Raw genomic sequence first — 20,355 nt, forward strand, 5'->3', positions numbered from 1 at the left:
TCCCTCTAGGTCTCGTCACCTCTTTAACTCAGCAGAAAACAGAATATGGGGCTACCCTGGTGGCACCGTGGTTAAGAATCCGCCTGCCAATGCAGGGGACACGGGTTCGAGCCCTGGTCTGGGAAGATCCCACATGCCGCCGAGCAACTAAGCCCGTGCGCCACAACTACTGAGCCTGCGTGGCACGGCTACTGAAGCCCATGCGCCTAGAGCCCATGCTCGGCGAGAAAGAAAAGCCACCGCAATGAGAAGCCCGTGCACCTCAACGAAGAGTAGCCCCCACTCACTGCAACTGAAGAAAGTCCAACGCAGCCAAAAATAGGTAAATAAATGAATAAAACAAAATAAAACAAAAAAACAGAATATGGCAGTTAGGCTAGCTGAATGAATGGGTGAATATAAGGTGATCACTCCCACCTCCAAGACTTGCATACCTGTATTCATGCAGTCAATAAATGCTTATTATGGGGCAATAGCAGACTAAGTACTGGGGAGTTACCAATGAAGAAAAGAATTAAGGGGAACAAAGAGGTGAGCCCTTTATTTGGGGCTGCTTTTCCCCTAAAAGTATTTGCCACTTCCAGAAGAGACAGCTGAGAAACTGAGCAGAGCTTTCTACAGATTTATGGGGCTGGGGGAGAAAAACTTTAGTTCAAGACCTACTAAGAAATGGGGGCCCTGGTAAACTCCCCCACCCTCCACTAGGCTTTGGGTTGGGACCATGAAAGGTTACACCTGAGGAGTAAGAGTAAACAGGAAACAATAGCCCAGCCCGTCATAGAAACTGAAGACAACGTGATCAAAAAACAAAAAACAAAACAAAAAAACCCCCGAAAAAAACAAAAAAAGAGAACAACAGATAATAGAAACAATTACACAGAAGATCCAGATAATGGAATTATCAACCAAACTTTTAAATAACTATGCTTAGTGTATTCAAAGACATATAAGACAAGACCACAAATTAGAAATTATAGAAAAGAACCAAATGGAGGGGCTTCCCTGGTGGCGCAGTGGTTGAGAATCCACCTGCCAATGCAGGGGACATGGGTTCAATCCCTGGTCTGGGAAGATCCCACATGCCACGGAGCAACTAAGCCCGTGCACCACAACTATTGAACAACTACTGAGCCCGCGTGTCACAACTACTGAAGCCCACAAACCTAGACCCCGTGCTCCACACACAACAAGAGAAGCCACCGCAATGAGAAGCCTGTGCACTGCAACGAAGAATAGCCCCCACTCGCCGCAACTAGAGAAAGCCCGCACGCAGCAACGAAGACCCAACACAGCCAAAAATAAATAAATTTATTTTTTAAAGAAAGAACCAAAGGGAAATTCTAGAACTTAAAAATACAATAATAGAGGGCTTCCCTGGTGGCACAGTGGTTGAGAATCTGCCTGCTAATGCAGGGGACACGGGTTCGAGCCCTGGTCTGGGAGGATCCCACATGCCGTGGAGCGGCTGGGCCCATGAGCCACAACTACTGAGCCTGCACATCTGGAGCCTGTGCCCCGCAACAAGAGAGGCCATGATAGTGAGAGGCCTGCGCGCTGCGATGAAGAGTGGCCCCCACTTGCCACAACTAGAGAAAGCCCTCGCACAGAAATGAAGACCCAACACAGCCAAAAATAAATAAATTAATTAATAAATTAAAAAAAATACAATAATAGAAATTAAGAGCTCAGTGGATAGTTTTAACATCAGATTAGACACAAATGAAGAGAGAATTAGTGAAGTAGAAAATGATATTAAAATATTACAGCATAATATAGTTGTTAAGTATCTGCTGTGTGCCAGGTACTGCACACACTGGGGCTACAGAAGTGAAAAAAAGGACATAGTCCCTGTTATTATGGAACTGACATCTGAATGGGGGAAAACATTAAAAATTATGGTAATTTAAGATTTCAGTAAATGCTGTGAGGAAGTCAAAAGGGTGGTGTGAGAAAAGAGAAATGGGAGGAGGACATATTGTAGGTTAGTGTTCAGGGAAGACGACTCAAAGGGAATGTTTGTGCAGAACGAGAGGGACCTGGGTGAGCAAAACACCTCAGACCACTCCCCGTCCCAGTTTCACAGCGTTCTTTAATGACTGTTCCCAGGGCCTTGTACAGTCTCACACTGGGCAAGTGCTCAATATGTACTTGAGCTCAGTGACAGAATGGAACACAGCAAGGATGGGGAGAAAGGAAGGGGGTTGCAGCACATATTACAGTATGATCTGCCGTGCAGCTTTCATCCCCATTGAGAGAGGGCTGTGATGCAACAGCGCCACAGAACATTCCAAGGGAAATCTTCATCCGTTTGTTCATCCATCCATCCGTGCATCCATTCATTTCAGACGATTTATTGACACCTACTGTGTATCAGGTAAGATGAATGAGTAAAGATCACTTCCCTTGAGGAGTTCATAGTCCAAGAAGGAGACACATACAGAAAAAATCACAGAAAGGAGTAAGGAATGCTATAATGGCAGCAGGCCTACTAGAATGTAGAGTGTAATTCTACTTGGGGGGAGTGGGGGTATTCATGGAGGAGGGGACATTTGAACTAGTTCTTGAAGGATGGAGGGGGATTTTCCCAGGGGGAAAAGGCAAAGGAGGATGTTCCCATTGGAAGGAGAGGCCTCAACATAGGAGAGAGCATGATAGTTTCTGGAACATTGAGAAGGGTGAAGGGCAGGACACATAATATGAAGGTCCTAAATGTCAACAGGATATAGGGAGGGCTTGACCCAAGGTGCCTGTGATGTGGATGGAGAAGAGGGGGAAGGTGGGAGAGACAGCCAGGTTTTTATTCTGAAGGAATGCTTGGACTGAGAGGACCTCTTTCTCCACTATTATTTACCTCTCCCTCCTGAGCTGCTAGGAGTTGATAAACTCTTTAGCCCCAAAGGAGTCATAACTGATAAGGGTTTTTCAGGAAATGACCTAGAAGCAAAGTGGACTCTATTCTCAAGAACAGAGGCCTCCAGAACCCTCTAACTCTCTAACCCTGTAACCCTCTACTTCCTCATCCCACAGGTGGGGAGCAGACCCAGAAAGAGCCTCCCTCCTCCCATTCCAGGGCCTTTGCACCATTGTCAGGCAATGAGCATCCACCCCAGGATGGAATCAAGAAGAGGCCAAGTGGCCCCCACCCCAGAAGTCCAGAGGGAGTCCTGGGTGAGCTTGGAAGCTGGACACATTTTCCTCCAATGTACTTCTAACACTTAAATCTTTTTTTTTTTTGGCTGCACTGGGCAGCACGCGGGATCTTAGTTCCCTGACCAGGGATCAAACCTGTGCCCCCTGTAGTAGAAGCGCGAAGTCTTAACCACTGGACGGCCAGGGAAGTCCCTAACACTCAAATCTTATGTAAGCCTGGAGACCTTGGAAAGATTTCCAGAACCATCTAAGATAGGAGATAGAAAAATATAAGTCAGAAAAATAACTATTAGGCGAGCTAAGACTCTTGTTTCATTTTCATAACTTGGTTTCTGGAAAACATCTTTTTAAAAACAATATGACGTGGGCTTCCCTGGTGGCGCAGTGGTTGGGGGTCCGCCTGCCGATGCAGGGGAGGCGGGTTCGTGCCCCGGTCCGGGAGGATACCACGTGCCGCGGAGCTGCTGGGCCCGTGAGCCATGGCCGCTGAACCTGCGCGTCTGGAGCCTGTGCTCCGCAGCGGGAGAGGCCACAGCGGTGAGAGGCCCGCGTACCGCAAAAAAACCTCAAACACAACAATATGACGTTATGAGAAATTTAATTTGCATGATAACCCTACAAGGTGGGTTCTGTTAGAATCTCTATTTTCCAGATATGGAAACTGAGGCTCAGTGGAGTAGCTGGAGCAGAAACAGCCAGCTAGTAAGTGACAGAGCCCAGCCCCGTAGACTTGTTAAGTATTGATGGCCCATAATATTTCCTCAATAAATGATGGCCATCACTATTTTCCAAGTTTCTATGATGAAAATGTATACTTTTATAATAAGGCCCTGACTTCCCCCAATAAATGTTTTTTAAAAAATAATAAACTGGGGACTTCCCTGGTAGTGCAGTGGTTAAGAATCTGCCTGCCAATGCAGGGGACACAGGTTTGATCCCTGGTCCGGGAAGATCCCACATGCCGTGGAGCAACTAAGCCCGTGCGCCACAACTATTGAGCCCACGCGCCGCAACTAACGAAGCCCGCGTGCTCTGGGATCCATGTGCTGCAACTACTGAGCCTGCGTGCTGCAACTGCCGAAGCCCGGGTGCCTAGATCCTGCGCTCCACAGCAAGAGAAGCTACTGCAATGAGAAGCCCACGCACCGCAACAAAGAGTAGCCCCCGTTCGCCGCAACTAGAGAAAGCCCGTGCTCAGCAATGAAGACCCAATGCAGCCAAAAAAATATATATATATAATAATAATAATAAACTGCCCGCCAGGTTAGCGGGCTCCCACCTTCCTCACAGGAACGAGATATTTACTGAATGTCTGCCTACTGCAGAATCTCAGGCCATGCTTCCAGCCCTGGGTAGGAGGGAGGTATGTTGTAAACTCTGATGCTTGGGTAAATGCCAGTTCACTCCCCAGTCTTGCTGAGGTGGGAGGCAGCGGGCACACCAGGACCCATGAGGCCAGAGCCCCCTGCCTCCCATTGCTGTTGGTCCTTGCTTACCTTGAAGAGCAGAAGGAACATGAGCAAGGTGACAGTAAAGGGTTGCTAGTCCCCTGACCATGGCTTCAACCCCCCAAAACACGTGGCCCCAGTATGACCTCGAACTTTCTCATCTATCTCAAGCCTCTGAGAACTTTCTGGGAGCAGCTTAGTGGCAAGAGAACTCTCCCACCTCCAACTTCCAGTCAAAGAGTAGCCCCCGTTCGCCGCAACTAGAGAAAGCCCGTGCTCAGCAATGAAGACCCAATGCAGCCAAAAAAATATATATATATAATAATAATAATAAACTGCCCGCCAGGTTAGCGGGCTCCCACCTTCCTCACAGGAACGAGATATTTACTGAATGTCTGCCTACTGCAGAATCTCAGGCCATGCTTCCAGCCCTGGGTAGGAGGGAGGTATGTTGTAAACTCTGATGCTTGGGTAAATGCCAGTTCACTCCCCAGTCTTGCTGAGGTGGGAGGCAGCGGGCACACCAGGACCCATGAGGCCAGAGCCCCCTGCCTCCCATTGCTGTTGGTCCTTGCTTACCTTTAAGAGCAGAAGGAACATGAGCAAGGTGACAGTAAAGGGTTGCTAGTCCCCTGACCATGGCTTCAACCCCCCAAAACACGTGGCCCCAGTATGACCTCGAACTTTCTCATCTATCTCAAGCCTCTGAGAACTTTCTGGGAGCAGCTTAGTGGCAAGAGAACTCTCCCACCTCCAACTTCCAGTCACACTTTCCACCTGAACCCTTCCCTTGGCCATGGACCTGTACCACCTGAACCTTGGCTTACCTTTGCCTGCCTGTTTTACTAAAGTGGGAGCTTCTGGAAAGAGCACAGATTCTGGAGGCAGACAGTTCTGGGTTTGAATCCACTTTTCTGCTTTCTACCTGCATAGTCTTGAGCAAGTCACTTTACTTCTCTGAGCTTCAGTTTTCTCATCTGTAAAGCTCATAATTTTGGCATCTGGCACTTGCAAGACACTCATTAACTGGTAGCTTCTTTCAGTCTTCAATTGGTGTGTAAAGAATGCCTCAAGGAGCCTGCCCTCCCCTAAATGCAGTAGATGAGAAAGTCAAATGGAAAATATTAGTAAGTGCAGTTTGAGACACGCAGAGAAAGGGCTTTGGTGGTTAAGCCAAGGCATAAGGAAGTGGGTGCCAGAAATCATAGACACCCAGATCATCACAGCTGGAAGACTGAGATAATGCTAATGCTAGTTAAAAGCAGGAAATGTTTTGAAAACTTATTCTGTATGGGTATCGTGACAGGTACTCTGTATGCATTATCTCATTTAATTCTCATGGCAACTCTGTGGGGGTGGGTATTATCCCCATTTTACAGAAGAAATTAAGGTGAGTAACTTGCCCAAGGACACACAAGTCAGGATCCACGACTCCAGAGGCCTAAGTCCATGCTCTTAACTAAACTATCTCTAGTTGCTTTAATCCAACACCTTATTTTTTCACGTGAGGCTCAGGAGGGGAAGTGTTTCACCCCAAATCACACAAAGTGTCTTATCCAAAGGCAGGGGGAATCCCACCCAAATTTTTACACAAAGGAAATAGAATATGAGCGTCCCTTCAGGGCGCCGTTTGGTCAAGAAGTTAGCAGAGAAATTCAGATTTAAGAAACATTTATTCAGTACTTGCATCATTTCCATTCATGCTTAAAAGAACTGCCCCCTTAGTACTGTACTGACAGATGAAAAAACAGGCTCAGAGGGATAAATGTAATTTCTCCCAAAATCAATCTAGCAAAACAGTGGCATTGTCGGGATTACACATTCAGGTCCAGAGGCTTCCAGCAGCTTCGTGAATCTAATCCCAGGTTCTCCGCTTTCTGTGCCTCGGGGTGACACGAATCGGGCCCTCCATTTCTCCAGACCCTGAGTCCGCTCAGAGCGGTGGATTCTGGGATTTGCAGTATCCAGCGATGAATTTAGACTCCGTGGGCCAATAGAATTCGAGCACAGACGGCTGTACCCGCCTCCGCTGCCTGCTGGTTGCTCAGGGACACCCTCGAATTAGCCAATGAGAAGCGCACGGGTCCTGGTCGCCTGGGAAACCGTGTAACAACAAGATGGCGGCGCCGCGGGCGGCTCTGCAGCCCTGCGTGGTGAGTCACGGCCCCAGACCTTTCTGCCCATGGAGCCCCCCCACACGGGCTGGGGCCCTCACCCTGAGAGCCTCGAGGACACGCGAGACCCGCGGCCCGGCTCCCCCGCAGACACCCCCGCTCCCTGGGAGCAGATTCGGGTCCCCGCCTACCATGGCTACGCGTGGAGGCAGGGGGGCGGCGACGCGGCTCCTAGGGCGGGACTGGTGGTAGAAGTCAACGTGGTGAGCGCTTCCAGTTGGGGATTTAGGGGTTGAAGGCGTACAGCCTGCTGGTCCGTGTCGGCGCTGGAGAGCACTGGGACCTGTGGGGGGATAAATTTGACTCCCAAAGATGTAGAGGCATAAGACAGAGCTTTCCTCTCAAAGCTTGAGTCTGAAGGGGCAGACAGCCTAACCTTTAGCCGCCTCCGGCTTGAGGGGGAAGACACAGTCCTCCCAGGAAGACCCCAAAGTGAAGGGAGTAGACGTGGCTTTGTCCTCAGGGTCCCCGGTCTGAGGGAGGAGACACAGCCCCGCGCTCAGGAGTCCCCAGGCTGATAGGAAGATACCATCGTCGTCCTCACGGGTCTCCTATAATCCATGGGAAAATGGATCTGGAGACAGTGTGTTGGATTGGCCTGGAGTGAGACTGGAATGGGGAAGTCAGTTTGGGGCCATTGTGACAGCCCCAAAGAAGGACAGTGAGAGTCCCACTAGGATGGCCAACAGTGGTCATGGAGAGGAGGAGCTATGTGTGAGAGACTTGCAGAGTTTAACCTGCAGGATTTGGTAACTGATGGGATTAAGAGGGAAAGAAGGAGGGAAAATTTTTGTGTTTGGATGATGGGGTCCCATTAAGAAAGGGGAAGTGGGAGGAGCTTATTTTGAGGGAAGATGTTGGTTTTGGTTTGGAGACCAGGTCCTTTTCTTTCCTATGATAGATTTATTGAGATATAATTCACATACTATATACTTCACCCCTTTAAAATGTAAATTTCAATATTTTTAGTATATTCATAGAGTTGTGCAGCCCTCACCACAGTCAGTTTTAGAACATTTTTATCAGCCCAAAAGGAAACCCTGGGGCTTCCCTGGTGGCGCAGTGGTTGAGAGTCCGCCTGCCGATGCAGGGGACACGGGTTCGTGCCCCGGTCCGGGAAGATCCCACATGCCGCAGAGCGGCTGGGCCCATGAGCCATGGCCGCTGAGCCTGCGTGTCCGGAGCCTGTGCTCCGCAACAGGAGGGGCCACAGCAGTGAGGGGCCTGCGTACTGGAAAAAAAAAAAAAAAAAAAAAGGAAACCCTGTACCCTTTAGCAGTCTACCCCCACCTTCCCCGTCTCCCTTTAGCGCCACCTACCCTAGGCAACCACTAACCTACTTTGTCTCTATGGATTTGCCCATTCTGGACATTTCATATAAATGGAATCATAACAATTGGTGGTCTTTTGTGACTGACTTCTTTCCCTTGGCATTATGTTTTCAAGGTCCATTCACATTGTAGTATGTATTTCATTCCTTTTTTGTTGCCAATTAATATTCCATTGTAAGGGTATACCACATTTGTTTATCCATTCACTGGTTGATGAACATTTGGGTTGTTTCCATTTTTTGGCTATTATGAGTAATGCTGCTTATGAACAGATATACAAATTTTTGTGTGGATGTAAGTTTTCATTCCTCTTGGGTATATACCTAGGCATGGAGGCCATAAGATAACTCTGTTTAACCTTTAGAGGAACTGCTAGACTGTTTTCTACAGCAGCTGCACCATTTTACATTCCAGCAAAGGTTCCAGTTTCCCCTCATCCTTGCCAATGCTTATTAATTTCTGTCTTTTTGACCAGTTTCTTTTGAGGGGTCATTATGGTGATGAGAATTTGGAGAAAGGAGGGATAATCAGGTCTGATGGGAGTTCATGCAGGGTAGTTTTCACTACTAAAGAAGGCACAGTGCCTGGGGCTTTTTAGTGTGATGAAAATGTTCCAAAACTGATTGTGATGGTGGTTTCATAACTGAATTTATGAATATACTAAGAACTAGTGAAATGTATACTTTAAAAGAGTTAAGTGTGTGAATTATACTTCAATAAAGCTGTTTTTTTAATAAAAAAGGTCATATTCTATTTGATTCCATTTATATAACATTCTTGAAGTAAGAAAATTATAGAGATGGGAAACAGAGTAGTGGTTGCCAGGGGTTAGGGATAGTGGTGAGGAGGAGGATGAGTGTGATGCTAAAGGAGTAGCACAAGGGAGATCTTTGTGATGATGGAATAGTTCTGTACATACCGTTTTTTAATATAAATTTATTTTTTGGGGGCTGCGTTGGGTCTTCGTTGCTGTGTGCAGGCTTTCTCTAGTTGCGGCGAGTGGGGGCTACTCTTCGTTGCGGCGCGTGGGCTTCTCATTGCAGTGGCTTCTCTTTGTTGCAGAGCACGGGCTCTTGGTGCGCGGGCTTCAGTAGTTGTGGCACGTGGGCTCAGTAGTTGTGGCTCACGGGCTCTAGAGCACAGGCTCAGTAGTTGTGGCGCATGGGCTTAGTTGCTCCACAGCATGTGGGATCTTCCTGGACCAGGGCTTGAACCTCTGTCCCCTGCATTAGCAGGCAGATTCTTAACCACTACACCACCAGGGAAGTCCTCTGTACATATATTGATTGCAGTGGTGGTTACACAGAATCTGTACAGGGGATGAAATGGCATAGAATGACACACACAGATTATACAATGTCAATTTCCTGATTTTGATACTGTGTACAATAGTCATGTAAAATGTGACTATTGGGGAAAACTGTGAAGGATACACCAGACCTCTCTACTATTGTCCTAATTTCCTGTGAATCTATAATAATTTTAAAGTAAAAAGTTAAAATATAACTAAAGAACAAATAAACGCAAAAAAAAAAAAAAAAAAAGAAAAGGACTTAGCTGCCAAGGGAAGGGTGTGGGTAGGAGTAGGGAGACCATTTCGGGGGATCGGGTTCCAGGCCTGAGGAGCCATGTGTGCAAAGAAAGCATTTCAGGGCTGACAGTTCAGAGTGGCTCAAGTGGAGGGTGGGATGCGGGGGGACCGTGGGTGATGATGGGTGAGGTCCAGAGACACAGGCAGAGACCAGATCATCCATGTTAAGGAATTTTGAATTTTTTTTCTGTGGGTGAGAAGGAGCCACTGGGAGTATTGAGCAGGGAAGTGACATGTCAGCTTTGGGTTTAAGAAGATTCCTCTGGCAGTGTGTGGAGACTGGTGAGGGGAGCCACAGGGGCCGTCACACTTGGCCACACGTACCCTGAGGATGCCCGGACAAGACGGCAGGAAGCAGGCAGGCTGGGGGCAGGTTTGGGAGGCTGGATGCTGGATGATGGGGATCAGGAAACTCTGGGCCTTGTCCTCGGAGGGCACCTCTGAGAAAGGGGCGGGGCATGAGTCCCAAACTCCAGAACTAAGACCAAGGGAGCTGCCTCCTGGTGATGCAGGTCCCCTTGCTGGGCAGATTCAGGGGCTGGTGGAGGCCAGTGCCACACATTTCCAAAGTGGAACGAAAGACTTGATTCAGGCCCTGATGGAGGTCGTTCGATTCTTCGATTTCTAGATATTAGCCACGTGATATTTAATTCACTGAATAGAGTAGTGACCGTTAATTGCATCTCTGATGTTCATTCATCTTTCCAGAAGGAAGAGGAAAGGAAGGGAAATCAACATTTATGAGGGCCTTCTATGTGCCAATAACAGCAGCAGCCACAATTCACATTTTTAAGTAATTCTTCTGAGCGTTTCACTGGGCTAGGTGCTTTATGTGTGTTACCCCTACCTGGCTGGTACTGTTACCATCCCCACTTTACTCTAAAGGAAACTGAGGCACAGGCTATACTGGAATGGCAGAACCTATCCAGAGTCTGGGCTCTTGACCTCCCTGCCATGCAGGTGGTGTCTTGGTAGAATCCTGCCTTGGGGTTGCCCCTCTCTGGCTCTGAGAAGTTGAAGGTGGCACCTGGTTCTGGTAGGAGGGGAGTGGACACCTGGGCGTGATGACCAGCTCCTTGGTAGATAGACAAAAGCCCCAGGCCTGCTGGGTAGTCTTGTGCCAAGGCTTGAAGTCTGGGGAAGTCCCAGTCTTCCGGCTCACCTCTGCACCCCATCCTACCCCCATCGCCCTTTCCCAAGCACTGCTAGGCCAGAGACCTCCAAGAGCAGACCAGAGAGCTGGATATCCAGTGGAGCAGGTGGACATCAAGCATAGGGATCCTGAGGCTAGGCTGCCTCCAGAAACTTCTGCAGAGGCAGTGGGAAGAAGTGAGGGGTGCCGCTCCCTGGACAGTGCTCCCTCCTGGGAAAAGTAGCCAGGGCAGAGGAAGTTTCAGGCGGCTCCCTGGTCCTGAGTGACTGTCTCCAAGGGCTGACTCCTTTCTTCTCAGGGAGTTCCTGACAGCTAGAAACTAGAAGAATTATGAGCTCACCTTTGGCCTCCCTTGGCAAGACCCGGCGAGTGCCTCTGCATTGGGAGCCTGTGAATCTGGGGTAAGGAGCCGGCCTCGTGGGATCTTTGTGTCCATGCCCCTGCCTCCTCCCGGCCCCTCCCGGCCCCTCCCATGGACTAGGAGATTGACTCCTAGTGTCCTGAGGAAAACGATAAGAAGTTATGTATCTCTCTCTGATCACCTTATCTTTCTCGAACCTTCTTCTGGGAGGCTCTCCATGTGTCTCAGCACACACTGGGCTGTGCCATTTAGTGACGTGGCTCGGCATCCCTCTGTTTATTCATTGGTCATGAATTAGTTCTTCAAACACTGATGGCCCTCCTGTTCCAGGCCCGGCCACATGCTGGGCTCTCAGTGAAGAGAATCCTGTTTGTCCATCTATCAGTTTCATCTTTTCAAAGCATTTTTTACCTCTCTCCTTGCTCTTCTGAACCCCACTTTGAGTCATTTGCATCATGGCCAAGGAAGTCCAGAGAGGTTAAGTGACGGGCCTGGGGTCCTGCAGCCATTTCAGAGCAGAGCTGGGGCTGGGCTCCTGGGCTTAGGGACTCTTATAATCTTCTCTCCAAGGCTCTGCCCTTCAGCTCTTCCCCATCCTTCTTTGTTGGGAGGAGTCGGACACCCTGAAGCCTGCCCCTTGGCTCACCCCTAGGCCGGGATGGGATTTGGGGGTGGATGTCCTCAGGAGACACCTTCTTTAGGATTGATGGGGGACCTGGTGCCAGAGCCTCCCCCGAAGGCAATCCAGGGGGTCCTAACTTGTCTGTCTTCCTTCTCCTTCCTGCCCCATTCCCAGGAGGCGAGGGATAAAAATTTACGGAAATGGTAAGTGTGGGCTCTGCCCTCGTGTCCTCCTCATGTCCTTCGGTTGGGCGGATGGAGAGAAAGAACATGATGAACTCCCGTCAGCCAGAGTGGCTGGCCAACTGCAGTTGGCTGCAGTTGCAGCTCTCGGATTTGGACACCCCACACCCTTAGTGGAGATGTCATCACTAACATTTGAACCCCTCCACTCACTGTGGGGTTGGCCATGAGGGGGCAGACCCCAGCCCTCCTTCTCCGACAGCCACCTGCAGCCCGTTACAGCCTTTTCTCCCTGAAGCCCAGTCCTCATGTTGCTGCCCTGCCTCCTGCAGGCTCAGACCTTTGCATCCCAGCCCCCCTTTAGCCCCCACCGTGGTGCTGGCATTGGCCACCCAGGTCCCCCCAGGGAGCCAGGTTGGGAGAACTCCAAGAGGGCTGTTCTGGTTGGATCCTTGCTCTCCAGCGTCCCGAGTTTTCTATCCTCCTATGCTGAGGGGACAGAGAACAGGCTGCTTCATCTTGACCAGGGCCCAGGGCCCCCGTTTCGCCTGGGCTTCAGCCCCAGAGCAGTGACCTGGGCATCCCTGTCTGCAGAAGATGAGGTGGACGTGCTGAATGACGCGCACGGCTCAGAAGAAAGGATCTCTGTTCCTTCCTGCTATGGTGGCATAGGTGCCCCTGTGAGTAGGCAAGGTGAGTGCAGAGGCCCGAAGGGGTCTGTGTCCTTGGCAGCAGGAGAGGCCCCGGGGAAAGGGAGGCCCTGAGAGGCATGGCACCTTCTCCCACCTGCTGGGTCAGAGGCAGCTGCTTCTACTCCTGGCTGACTGTGGCCCTGGGCCTGCACCCCAGACCTGTTCAGAGCCTGGCTTGGTGTAAAGCCCCACACGGGTCCGGCCGTTAGCTCAGGAGGTCTGGCAAAGCCCCAGGGCGGGCTGTGGCTGGCACCTCTGGAGTACACCTGGCTGGAATCCCCGTCAAGAGTGATGTCAGTGGCTCTAGGATTCAGGGTCCAAGAGGAATGAAGGGCCTGAGGGTGAAGCTCAGCCTCTGGGCATCTGCTTCCTGCTTCCGCAGGGCTCTGGACAAGGCCCAAGTCCCCTAGACAGTCCCCCTAGCCTGACCCACACCATCCGCAAAGGGCTGTGGCAACACTGCAATCGTGGAGGTGCCCAAAGTCGGATGGGGCTCATTGGGGCGGCTTCCCAGAGGAGGTAGGACTGAGCAGTCCTGGGCGCAGGGGACGCGTGGGCCGGCAGGGTGAGCTGTGTGGAGCACTGGGCAGGGGCAGGGTCTGAGCCGGGAGTCTGGGGGAGCTGGGGATGAGGTTAGAGCTTTCCACTAGCTGTGATATCTTGGGGAAGCAGCTTCCTGTCTCTCTGTCTCCGTTTCTGTCTCTCTGTCTCTGATCCTCCACCGAATGCCCCCTCCCCTCTACAGGTAGGGAGGGGTTGAGGTGGAAAAGGAGACCGGAAGAGCCCAGCCCCACAGCCATTCGGTCACAAAGCCAGGATCTCCATCACCCCAGGGGGGACGCTTTCAACAGCAACCATGGCCACTGGCTGTTGCCCAGGTCTCTCTGCCTCTCCCCCGCCACCACCCCTCAGCCCACTCTCAGCCAGGGGCTGCCCCTGCCAAGCTCACAGTCAAGGGCTTGCCTGTCCGGCCTCACTTCTCTGCAGGGAAACGTTGCACACAGTTCCCCGCTCCCTCTTCCAGAGCACCACGGGCTCTTGGCTTCCATAACGCGAGGCCTCCCTGCCGTCCTCCTGCCTCCTAGGCTCTTCCCTCGGCGCCCTGCCAGCTCCAGCTCTTCCGTGCAATGCTCCTCTGCCACTCTGCCTCAAACACGTGCTGTCATCCGTGTGCTGACAGTTCCCCAATGTCTATGTATCAGTTAAGAAGCTTTCGACTCAAGTCAGCGAAAACCCTGATTCAACCAAGGAACATCAGGGGGCTTTATCATCCCACATACCAAGAAGTCCTAGGGAGACAGCTCAAAGACATTGTCAGAAGTTCCGCTTTCTCCACCTTTCCACCGAACCATCCTTGGGCCTGTCAGCTCCTCATGGTCCGTGGTTACAGCTACATTTCCGGCTTCACACAGAGAGAGACAACATCCAGGGGAAGAGGGGGGCCTGTTTCTTCCCATGTGTCTCTCCTGTTTTCTTTCACAAATGTTTTAATTTGAAAATTTGTCAGCAACCAGAAAAGTTAAAATAATAGTACAGCAAACACCCATACGTCCTCAGCCTAGGTTCAACAGTTAGTGACATCTTGCCATATTTGCTTTCTATCCATATACACATATGTTATGAACACAAGTGTATTTTTTGGATGAGCTATTTAGAAATCAGTTGCAGATATCATGACATTTCAGCTCTAAATACTTCCCTTTGCATCTCCTAGGAGTAAGGAAGTACGTAACCACGATGCTGTGATCACACCTAAGAATAGGAACAATCCAGTAACTCTCTCTAACATCCCAGTGTTCCAAAATATCTCTCATAGCTTTTTTTTTCCGCCCCGATTTAGGTTCTAATTGAGGGTCATGCACTGCATTTGATTGTTATACTTCTTTAGAGCAGAATCCCTGCCTCTGTTAAAAAATGACACTTTTTGAAGAGTCCAGGCTACTTGTCCCACAGGATGTTCCCTGTAGTGATTTGTCCGGTGCTGTTTAACTTGCTCCTCTATCTACTGTATTTCCTGTGAATTCGGGGTGAAATTAGAGGTGTGATTCAACTGAGAGTGAACATTTTTTTTTTTTTTAAATATTTATTGGAGTATAGTTGCTTTAAGGGTGAACTTTTTGACAGTGTTTCAAGGTGATGTAACCCATATGTTGTACCACTCCCTCGTATATACATCTTCGGTGCATTACAGAATCTCTGTGCCTCAGTTTCCCCAAACAGTTCATTTCCTCAGAAAAGCTGACATATGAAAAGTGTGTAGAACTGTCCCCATCATCTCGGTGGCAGCTGTTGTCACCGCCCTTATTTCCGCTGCTGGGGAGCCTGCTCCCTCTCCCCCTCCCCTGGACCCCCATAACCTCAGCCTCAGCTCAAGGCCCGGGCTCTAGGACTTTGTCTGGTTGGCAGTCCCTGTGTACCACGACTCGGAGTTGATGGCCACCATGGCGAGGAAAGTGCGGGATCTGGAGCAGCAGGTGAAGGCCCAGGCGGATGAGATGCTCTCCAAGGTGGGGCCCCAGTGGGGAGAGGGCCAGGGTCCGGTCTGAGGGGTGGAAGGGCCTGGGCTGGGGAGGCCAGTGAGGTTACTATTGCAATAGGCCATGGTGGATGGGTTCTAGAACCATCTCCCTGACCAAACCGCCCAGCTCAAGGGCCAGGTCTGGCCTGGGACTGACCTGGGTCCCTGTGACCTGAGCAGAGAGGCTGGGGGTCTTCTCCACATCTGAGGAAGGCCTGTAGACCTCAGATTGGGTGGCAGCAGTGGCTGCTGAGTGCTGGGCTCTTGGGGGTGCCCACCCCCTGCCCCCACCTCAGTGGGACCACAGGGACCATCTGAGCACCAGAGCAGTGCCAGAGCGGGGCAGGGGCTTTAAGCCGGGTCTTCCCATCTGGAAGGGGCTCCCTTGGGCTCTGGGAACCACCAGGTCTGCTCCCCTCCTGTCTCGTTGCTGCAGGATCGGAAGATACGGGCCTTGGAGGAGCTGGTGAAGACCCTCCAGGAGCACCAGGGTAAGAGACCCTCTCTGTGGGCTAGTCAGCCCCCCTTTGTACCCCCTGGGCTGGCGACCTCTGGGTATCAGGGCTCCAAGAGCATCAAGCTGAGTCCTGTGGTGGAGTCTGGGCAGTGGAGCCCAGAGAGGAGCCGTGACACCCAGGGCGGTGCCCTTCTGTGTGGGACTGAGTCCCCCGAGTGCAGCCCTAGCCCAGCCCTGAGCACAGGGCCTGCCATCCAAAGCCTGGAGGAAAGGCAGCCCCCTCAGGAGCCTCGCTCGGTGGGCTGGCCTCCCAAGAGTCAGGGCGTCCCCTCTCAAGGTCAGGGCGAGAGGCCAAGAGGTGCTTCTCCGGGGATCCCTAGAGTTCTCGTGGAGCAGCTTCTCCAGATGACCCTCAGGCCAAAGCTCTTGTCATGGCCAGAAGTGGCCTGGCAGCCTCCATGCAGGGGGCACTGGAGCCCCTCCCCATCTTTTCCTGAAGGCACGGTGACCCTGCAGCGGCAGGAGGAGCTGGAGACCATGTGCGCACAACTGCAGCGGCAGGTTGGGGAGATGGAGGTGAGGGAGGTGCCGGCCCAGGGCTGTCTGCCCCCAGGGACTGGGTCAGAGCCCACCTCTCTGGGGCCCCCTCACCGCACATCCCACACAGGGGCCCGGGGCACCCCCCACCCCATTTCAGGCTTGGGCTAGCCCCTCCCCCTTCCTCAGTGTCATCTTGAACTACTCTCCCCTCCAGCCACGGGGACCTGCCTCTGCTTCTTTGACCACATCAAGCTCTTTCCCACCTCAGGACCTTGGTCCGTGTTGTTCCTTCCACCTGAAATTTCTTTTTCTACCTTCCCCTGGCGAGTTTTCACTGATCCTCAGTCTCAATTCAAGGTGGGAGCCCTTTCCCAGGGGACCCCCTTCACCTGTGACCAGGGCAGGTGCTCCATCCTGGGCTTTCTTAGTACCACATCTCTCTTCCTCTGGGGACCGTGGACTCCACGAAGGAAGGAGGGAGGGACCACTTTACTCCTGTTCGTTGCTGTGTGCCCAGGACCTGGCAGGGGCCTGGCCATGTGTGTTTACTGCATTGGTCATGGCCATTCCCTGCCTCTGGACGTGGCATCTCACTCACCCAGTGTCACCTTTCTTGCCCTCGTTCACACAGCAAGGCTTGAACTGGAGGGACCCCAGGCTCAAGGGAGGGTCCTAGGCATGCGTACATCCTCAGGGCCCCCCACTGCCTCACCAGCCCCACCAGAAGCTCCTCCTGGGGTCTAGCCTCTCCCTCTCCACACCGAGTTGGTTTCCAAAGCCCCAACCTAATTTAAGACCACAGACGAAAACCCCCAAGCAGCAGCTGCAGCTGAGGGCCCTTCCCACCCAGGCCTGTTCATACCCGGGGCTGTGGGTAAACAGCTGCTCCCTGAGTGGCCTACTAGGACTGCCGGCAGCCCGTGGGGCTTCTCTGAGCAGCTGCCACAGGAGTGAGAGCTGCCCCCTTAGGGCAGAGGGCACTGGGGCTCCCACGTTCACGTTCTTCGCACATTTATTGCTTCATTAATTTAGCAAACTCAGACAAAGTATCTCCTGTGCGCCCGGCACCCTGCCAGGCACTGGGATGCAGACAGGGTCCCTGCCCTCATGGCGCTGACAGTCTAGAGGGGACACACATAAACAAGCACACAGGAAGAGACACAAGTTCGGTGTATGGTGAAATATTTAAAAGGGTAACACATTAGAGACTAGCCGGGACCTGGGCCACTCCCTGCCTTGGGAGGTGGGGCAGGGAGGCATGACTGTTTGGGCCAAGTTCATTTTGAGATGCCTGTTGGACAGCTAAGTGTAGGTGGCTAGAAATTTGAAATGGAAAAGGAAGAACATATGTTACAAGAGATGAAGGCAGAAGTGTGCCCGCTGGGTTAGGCAGTGGGCAGGTTGCTGATGGCTGCTTGTTCGCAGTTGCGGTGAGTTGTGGAGATGGAAGCCCATCTGGAGTGGGTTGAGGGAAGGAGTGGAGATGAGGAAGCGGCAACAGGAAGCATAGACAGCTCAAAGTTTTCCTGTGGCGAAGGCTCTGGGCGGCCAGCCCTAGAGAGGCCACATGTGGGACATGTGGGTGGACACGTCCTCTCAGACCTGCAGAGCAGGTGTCCCTTCCTCTCCTCCCACTCGGGCCAGACCCACATGGCTCCCCGCCGCCATAATGGCTGACTTAAGCGAGTTCCTACTTGTGCCAGGCCCTGTGCTAAGGAGATGACGTGAATTACCTTAGTGAGTCCTCACAAGCTTCATTTTACAAGGAGAAGCCTGAGGCCCTGGGAGGTGAGGTGGCTTCCCAAGGCCACAGCCAGGAAGTGGCCAAGACCCCCCGGCCCATCGCCCCATCCAGTCGGCTGGGAGCTGAGGCCTGAGGCTGGGGGCTGGGCTGATGCGACCTTTTCCCCTGGAAGGGGCTGAGCTGAGAGTGCCCCCGACATCTCCCTCTTCTCTCCCCACAGCGGTTCCTAGGTGACTACGGCCTGCTGTGGGTGGGCGAGCCCATGCATGAGGAGGACTCGGAGGATGGCGAGAGGGACTGGATGACAGCCAAGAAGTTCTGGAAGCCAGGTAGAGTCGGGGTCCACCCTGGCCCCTCCTGCAAAGGGAATTCTCCCACAGCTCCCGATGGCCCACAGCTGTCCAGAGGCCAGCTCATTCATGCCCCTCCTCCCAGCACAAGGTGCCCCAAGGCCTCCCACACCTTGCCACTGACATAGGGGCAGGAGGGAAAGGCCTCAGCCTCCATCCCTGACCACCTAACCCTAGATTCTGCTTGCTCATCTTTCTAAGGCTCCAGGGACCAGGGATACAAAATGTAACAAGACCTCATTTGTCTCAGGCACCATAGTTTACAAAATGTCACCCATTCAAAAGCTGTGGCCTTTAGAAGCAATCCCCCTGCTTTGGAAGCTGCCCCTCAGTCCAAGGGCTTGGCCCCCTCTGTGGATTCTCTTTCCAGGTTCATTTGTAGCAAACTATTGAAATCTACCTGCATCTCTGGGCATCCACCACGTTTTATTTTTAACTCAACTGCTAATATCCTGAGGGATGCACTCCAGAGATGTGGGGCCATAGAACTGGCTACTTCCTTTATGTATATATATATATATATATTTTTTTTTTTTTTTCTTTTTTTTTGGCTGCACTGGGTCTTCGTTGCTGTGTGCGGGCTTTCTCTAGTTGTGTTGCGGCGAGCGGGGGCTACTCTTCAATGCGGTGCGTGGGCTTCTGATTGTGGTGGCTTCTCTTGTTGCGGAGCACGGGCTCTGTGGCAGGAGGTCTTCAGTAGTTGTGGCTCGCAGATTCTAGAGCGCAGGCTCAGTAGTTGTGGCACATGGGCTTAGTTGCTCCGCGGCACGTGGGATCTTCCCAGACCAGGGATCAAACCCGTGTCCTCGGCATTGGCAGGCAGATTCTTAACCACTGCGCCACCAGGGAAGTCCCAGAACTGGCCAATTCTGAAAGCTGGGTCCATTCTCTTCAAAGAATGGAGGTCTTTGCCTGGAAGGTAGTTCTCCAGGCTCTGTTGGTCACACCTGGGTCCTCATTGCCACCGCCTAGCCCAGGTGTGACTTGGGTACTCGAATTCCGTTCTCTGAGCCTCCAGTTCCTCATCAGTAGATGGGTGTATATTCTTTCCCATGGAGTTACTAGGAGTCAGTGGGTTGGACGCAGCACCTAGCACTGACCTCGGATGTCATCAGCCCCACAAGTGGGAGCTCTCATTGTTTTCCACGGTCAGAAGGCAGTGGCAGTCTCATGGGAACATGAGCTTGGCTCCCGGGGGACTGTTTGGAAGACAACTGTACTTTCTTAATTTCATAAGTTTCCTGCTGGGTAAAAGCCCAGACCGAAAACATGAGAGTCCCACCTGCTGCATGTTGGCTAGATCCCCCTAAATCTCAGGGGGAAAAACCCCCTCACCCTTGTTTCAAAAACATCACTTCCCATTTGCACCATATTTGCCACTTTTAAAGCATTTTCACAAATAGCCTTGGCATGGGCCAGGGGTTATTCCATTTTACAGATGGGGAAACTGAGGCACTTAAGCAGTCTGAAGACTGTTGAGTGAAGGGGGCAAGACTTAAGGCTGGGAGCCCACTGGGAGAAGGTTACAGCCATCCAGGCCGAAGACGAAATGATGCCCAGCATAAGGGTGATACTGGTGGGGCTGGTGAGAAGGGGCAGAGCAGAGAGATTTAGGAGGGGAATCCATGGCCTTGGCGATTGCTCAAACATTAGGGAGGGGGTGGGAGGAACCTGGGATGACCCTGGGGAGCATGGCTGTCGGGGAAGATGCTCAGTCCATTTGGGACACGGCAAAGCTGGGGAGCTGTATGGCACCTGGGCCATGCCAGGAGCTGAGCCCTGGGCTGAGTGCTATGGGAAGTTCTCCCTGGGTGAGTGGTGAGACGAGACCCTGGCAGGCAACTGCCAGAAGCTGTAAGAATGTCCCTTCCTGGGGTCTAGGGCCAGAGGCCTGCCAGCACTACACACACACACACACACACACACACACAGCACTACACACACACAGCACTACACACACACACACACACACACAGCACTACACACACACACAGCACCACACACACACACACACACAGCCCCACACACACACACAGCACCAC

General features: G+C 51.9%; 1 protein-coding gene across 4 annotated transcripts in view; it reads left to right on the forward strand.

Moving 5' to 3' along the window:
* The first annotated feature begins 6,369 nt into the window (after positions 1-6,369).
* Positions 6,370-20,355, forward strand: part of UBXN11 (UBX domain protein 11) — a 23,010-nt gene continuing 9,024 nt past the window's right edge. For 3 of the 4 annotated variants that reach the window (XM_055083507.1, XM_028487583.2, XM_055083508.1), the window contains exons 1-8: positions 6,370-6,751; positions 11,146-11,248; positions 12,005-12,033; positions 12,607-12,705; positions 15,111-15,211; positions 15,659-15,713; positions 16,179-16,255; positions 18,184-18,292. In XM_055083507.1, coding sequence (XP_054939482.1) covers positions 11,178-11,248; positions 12,005-12,033; positions 12,607-12,705; positions 15,111-15,211; positions 15,659-15,713; positions 16,179-16,255; positions 18,184-18,292 — 541 coding nt within the window. In that variant the 5' untranslated portion in view covers positions 6,370-6,751; positions 11,146-11,177. Of the gene's footprint in view, positions 6,752-11,144; positions 11,249-12,004; positions 12,706-15,110; positions 15,212-15,658; positions 15,714-16,178; positions 16,256-18,183; positions 18,293-20,355 lie in introns of those variants that run through there. The other variant, XM_055083504.1, reaches the window with a different exon arrangement.

This window comes from Physeter macrocephalus, chromosome 3, assembly GCF_002837175.3.
Source record: "Physeter macrocephalus isolate SW-GA chromosome 3, ASM283717v5, whole genome shotgun sequence".
Lineage (NCBI taxonomy): Eukaryota > Metazoa > Chordata > Mammalia > Artiodactyla > Physeteridae > Physeter > Physeter macrocephalus.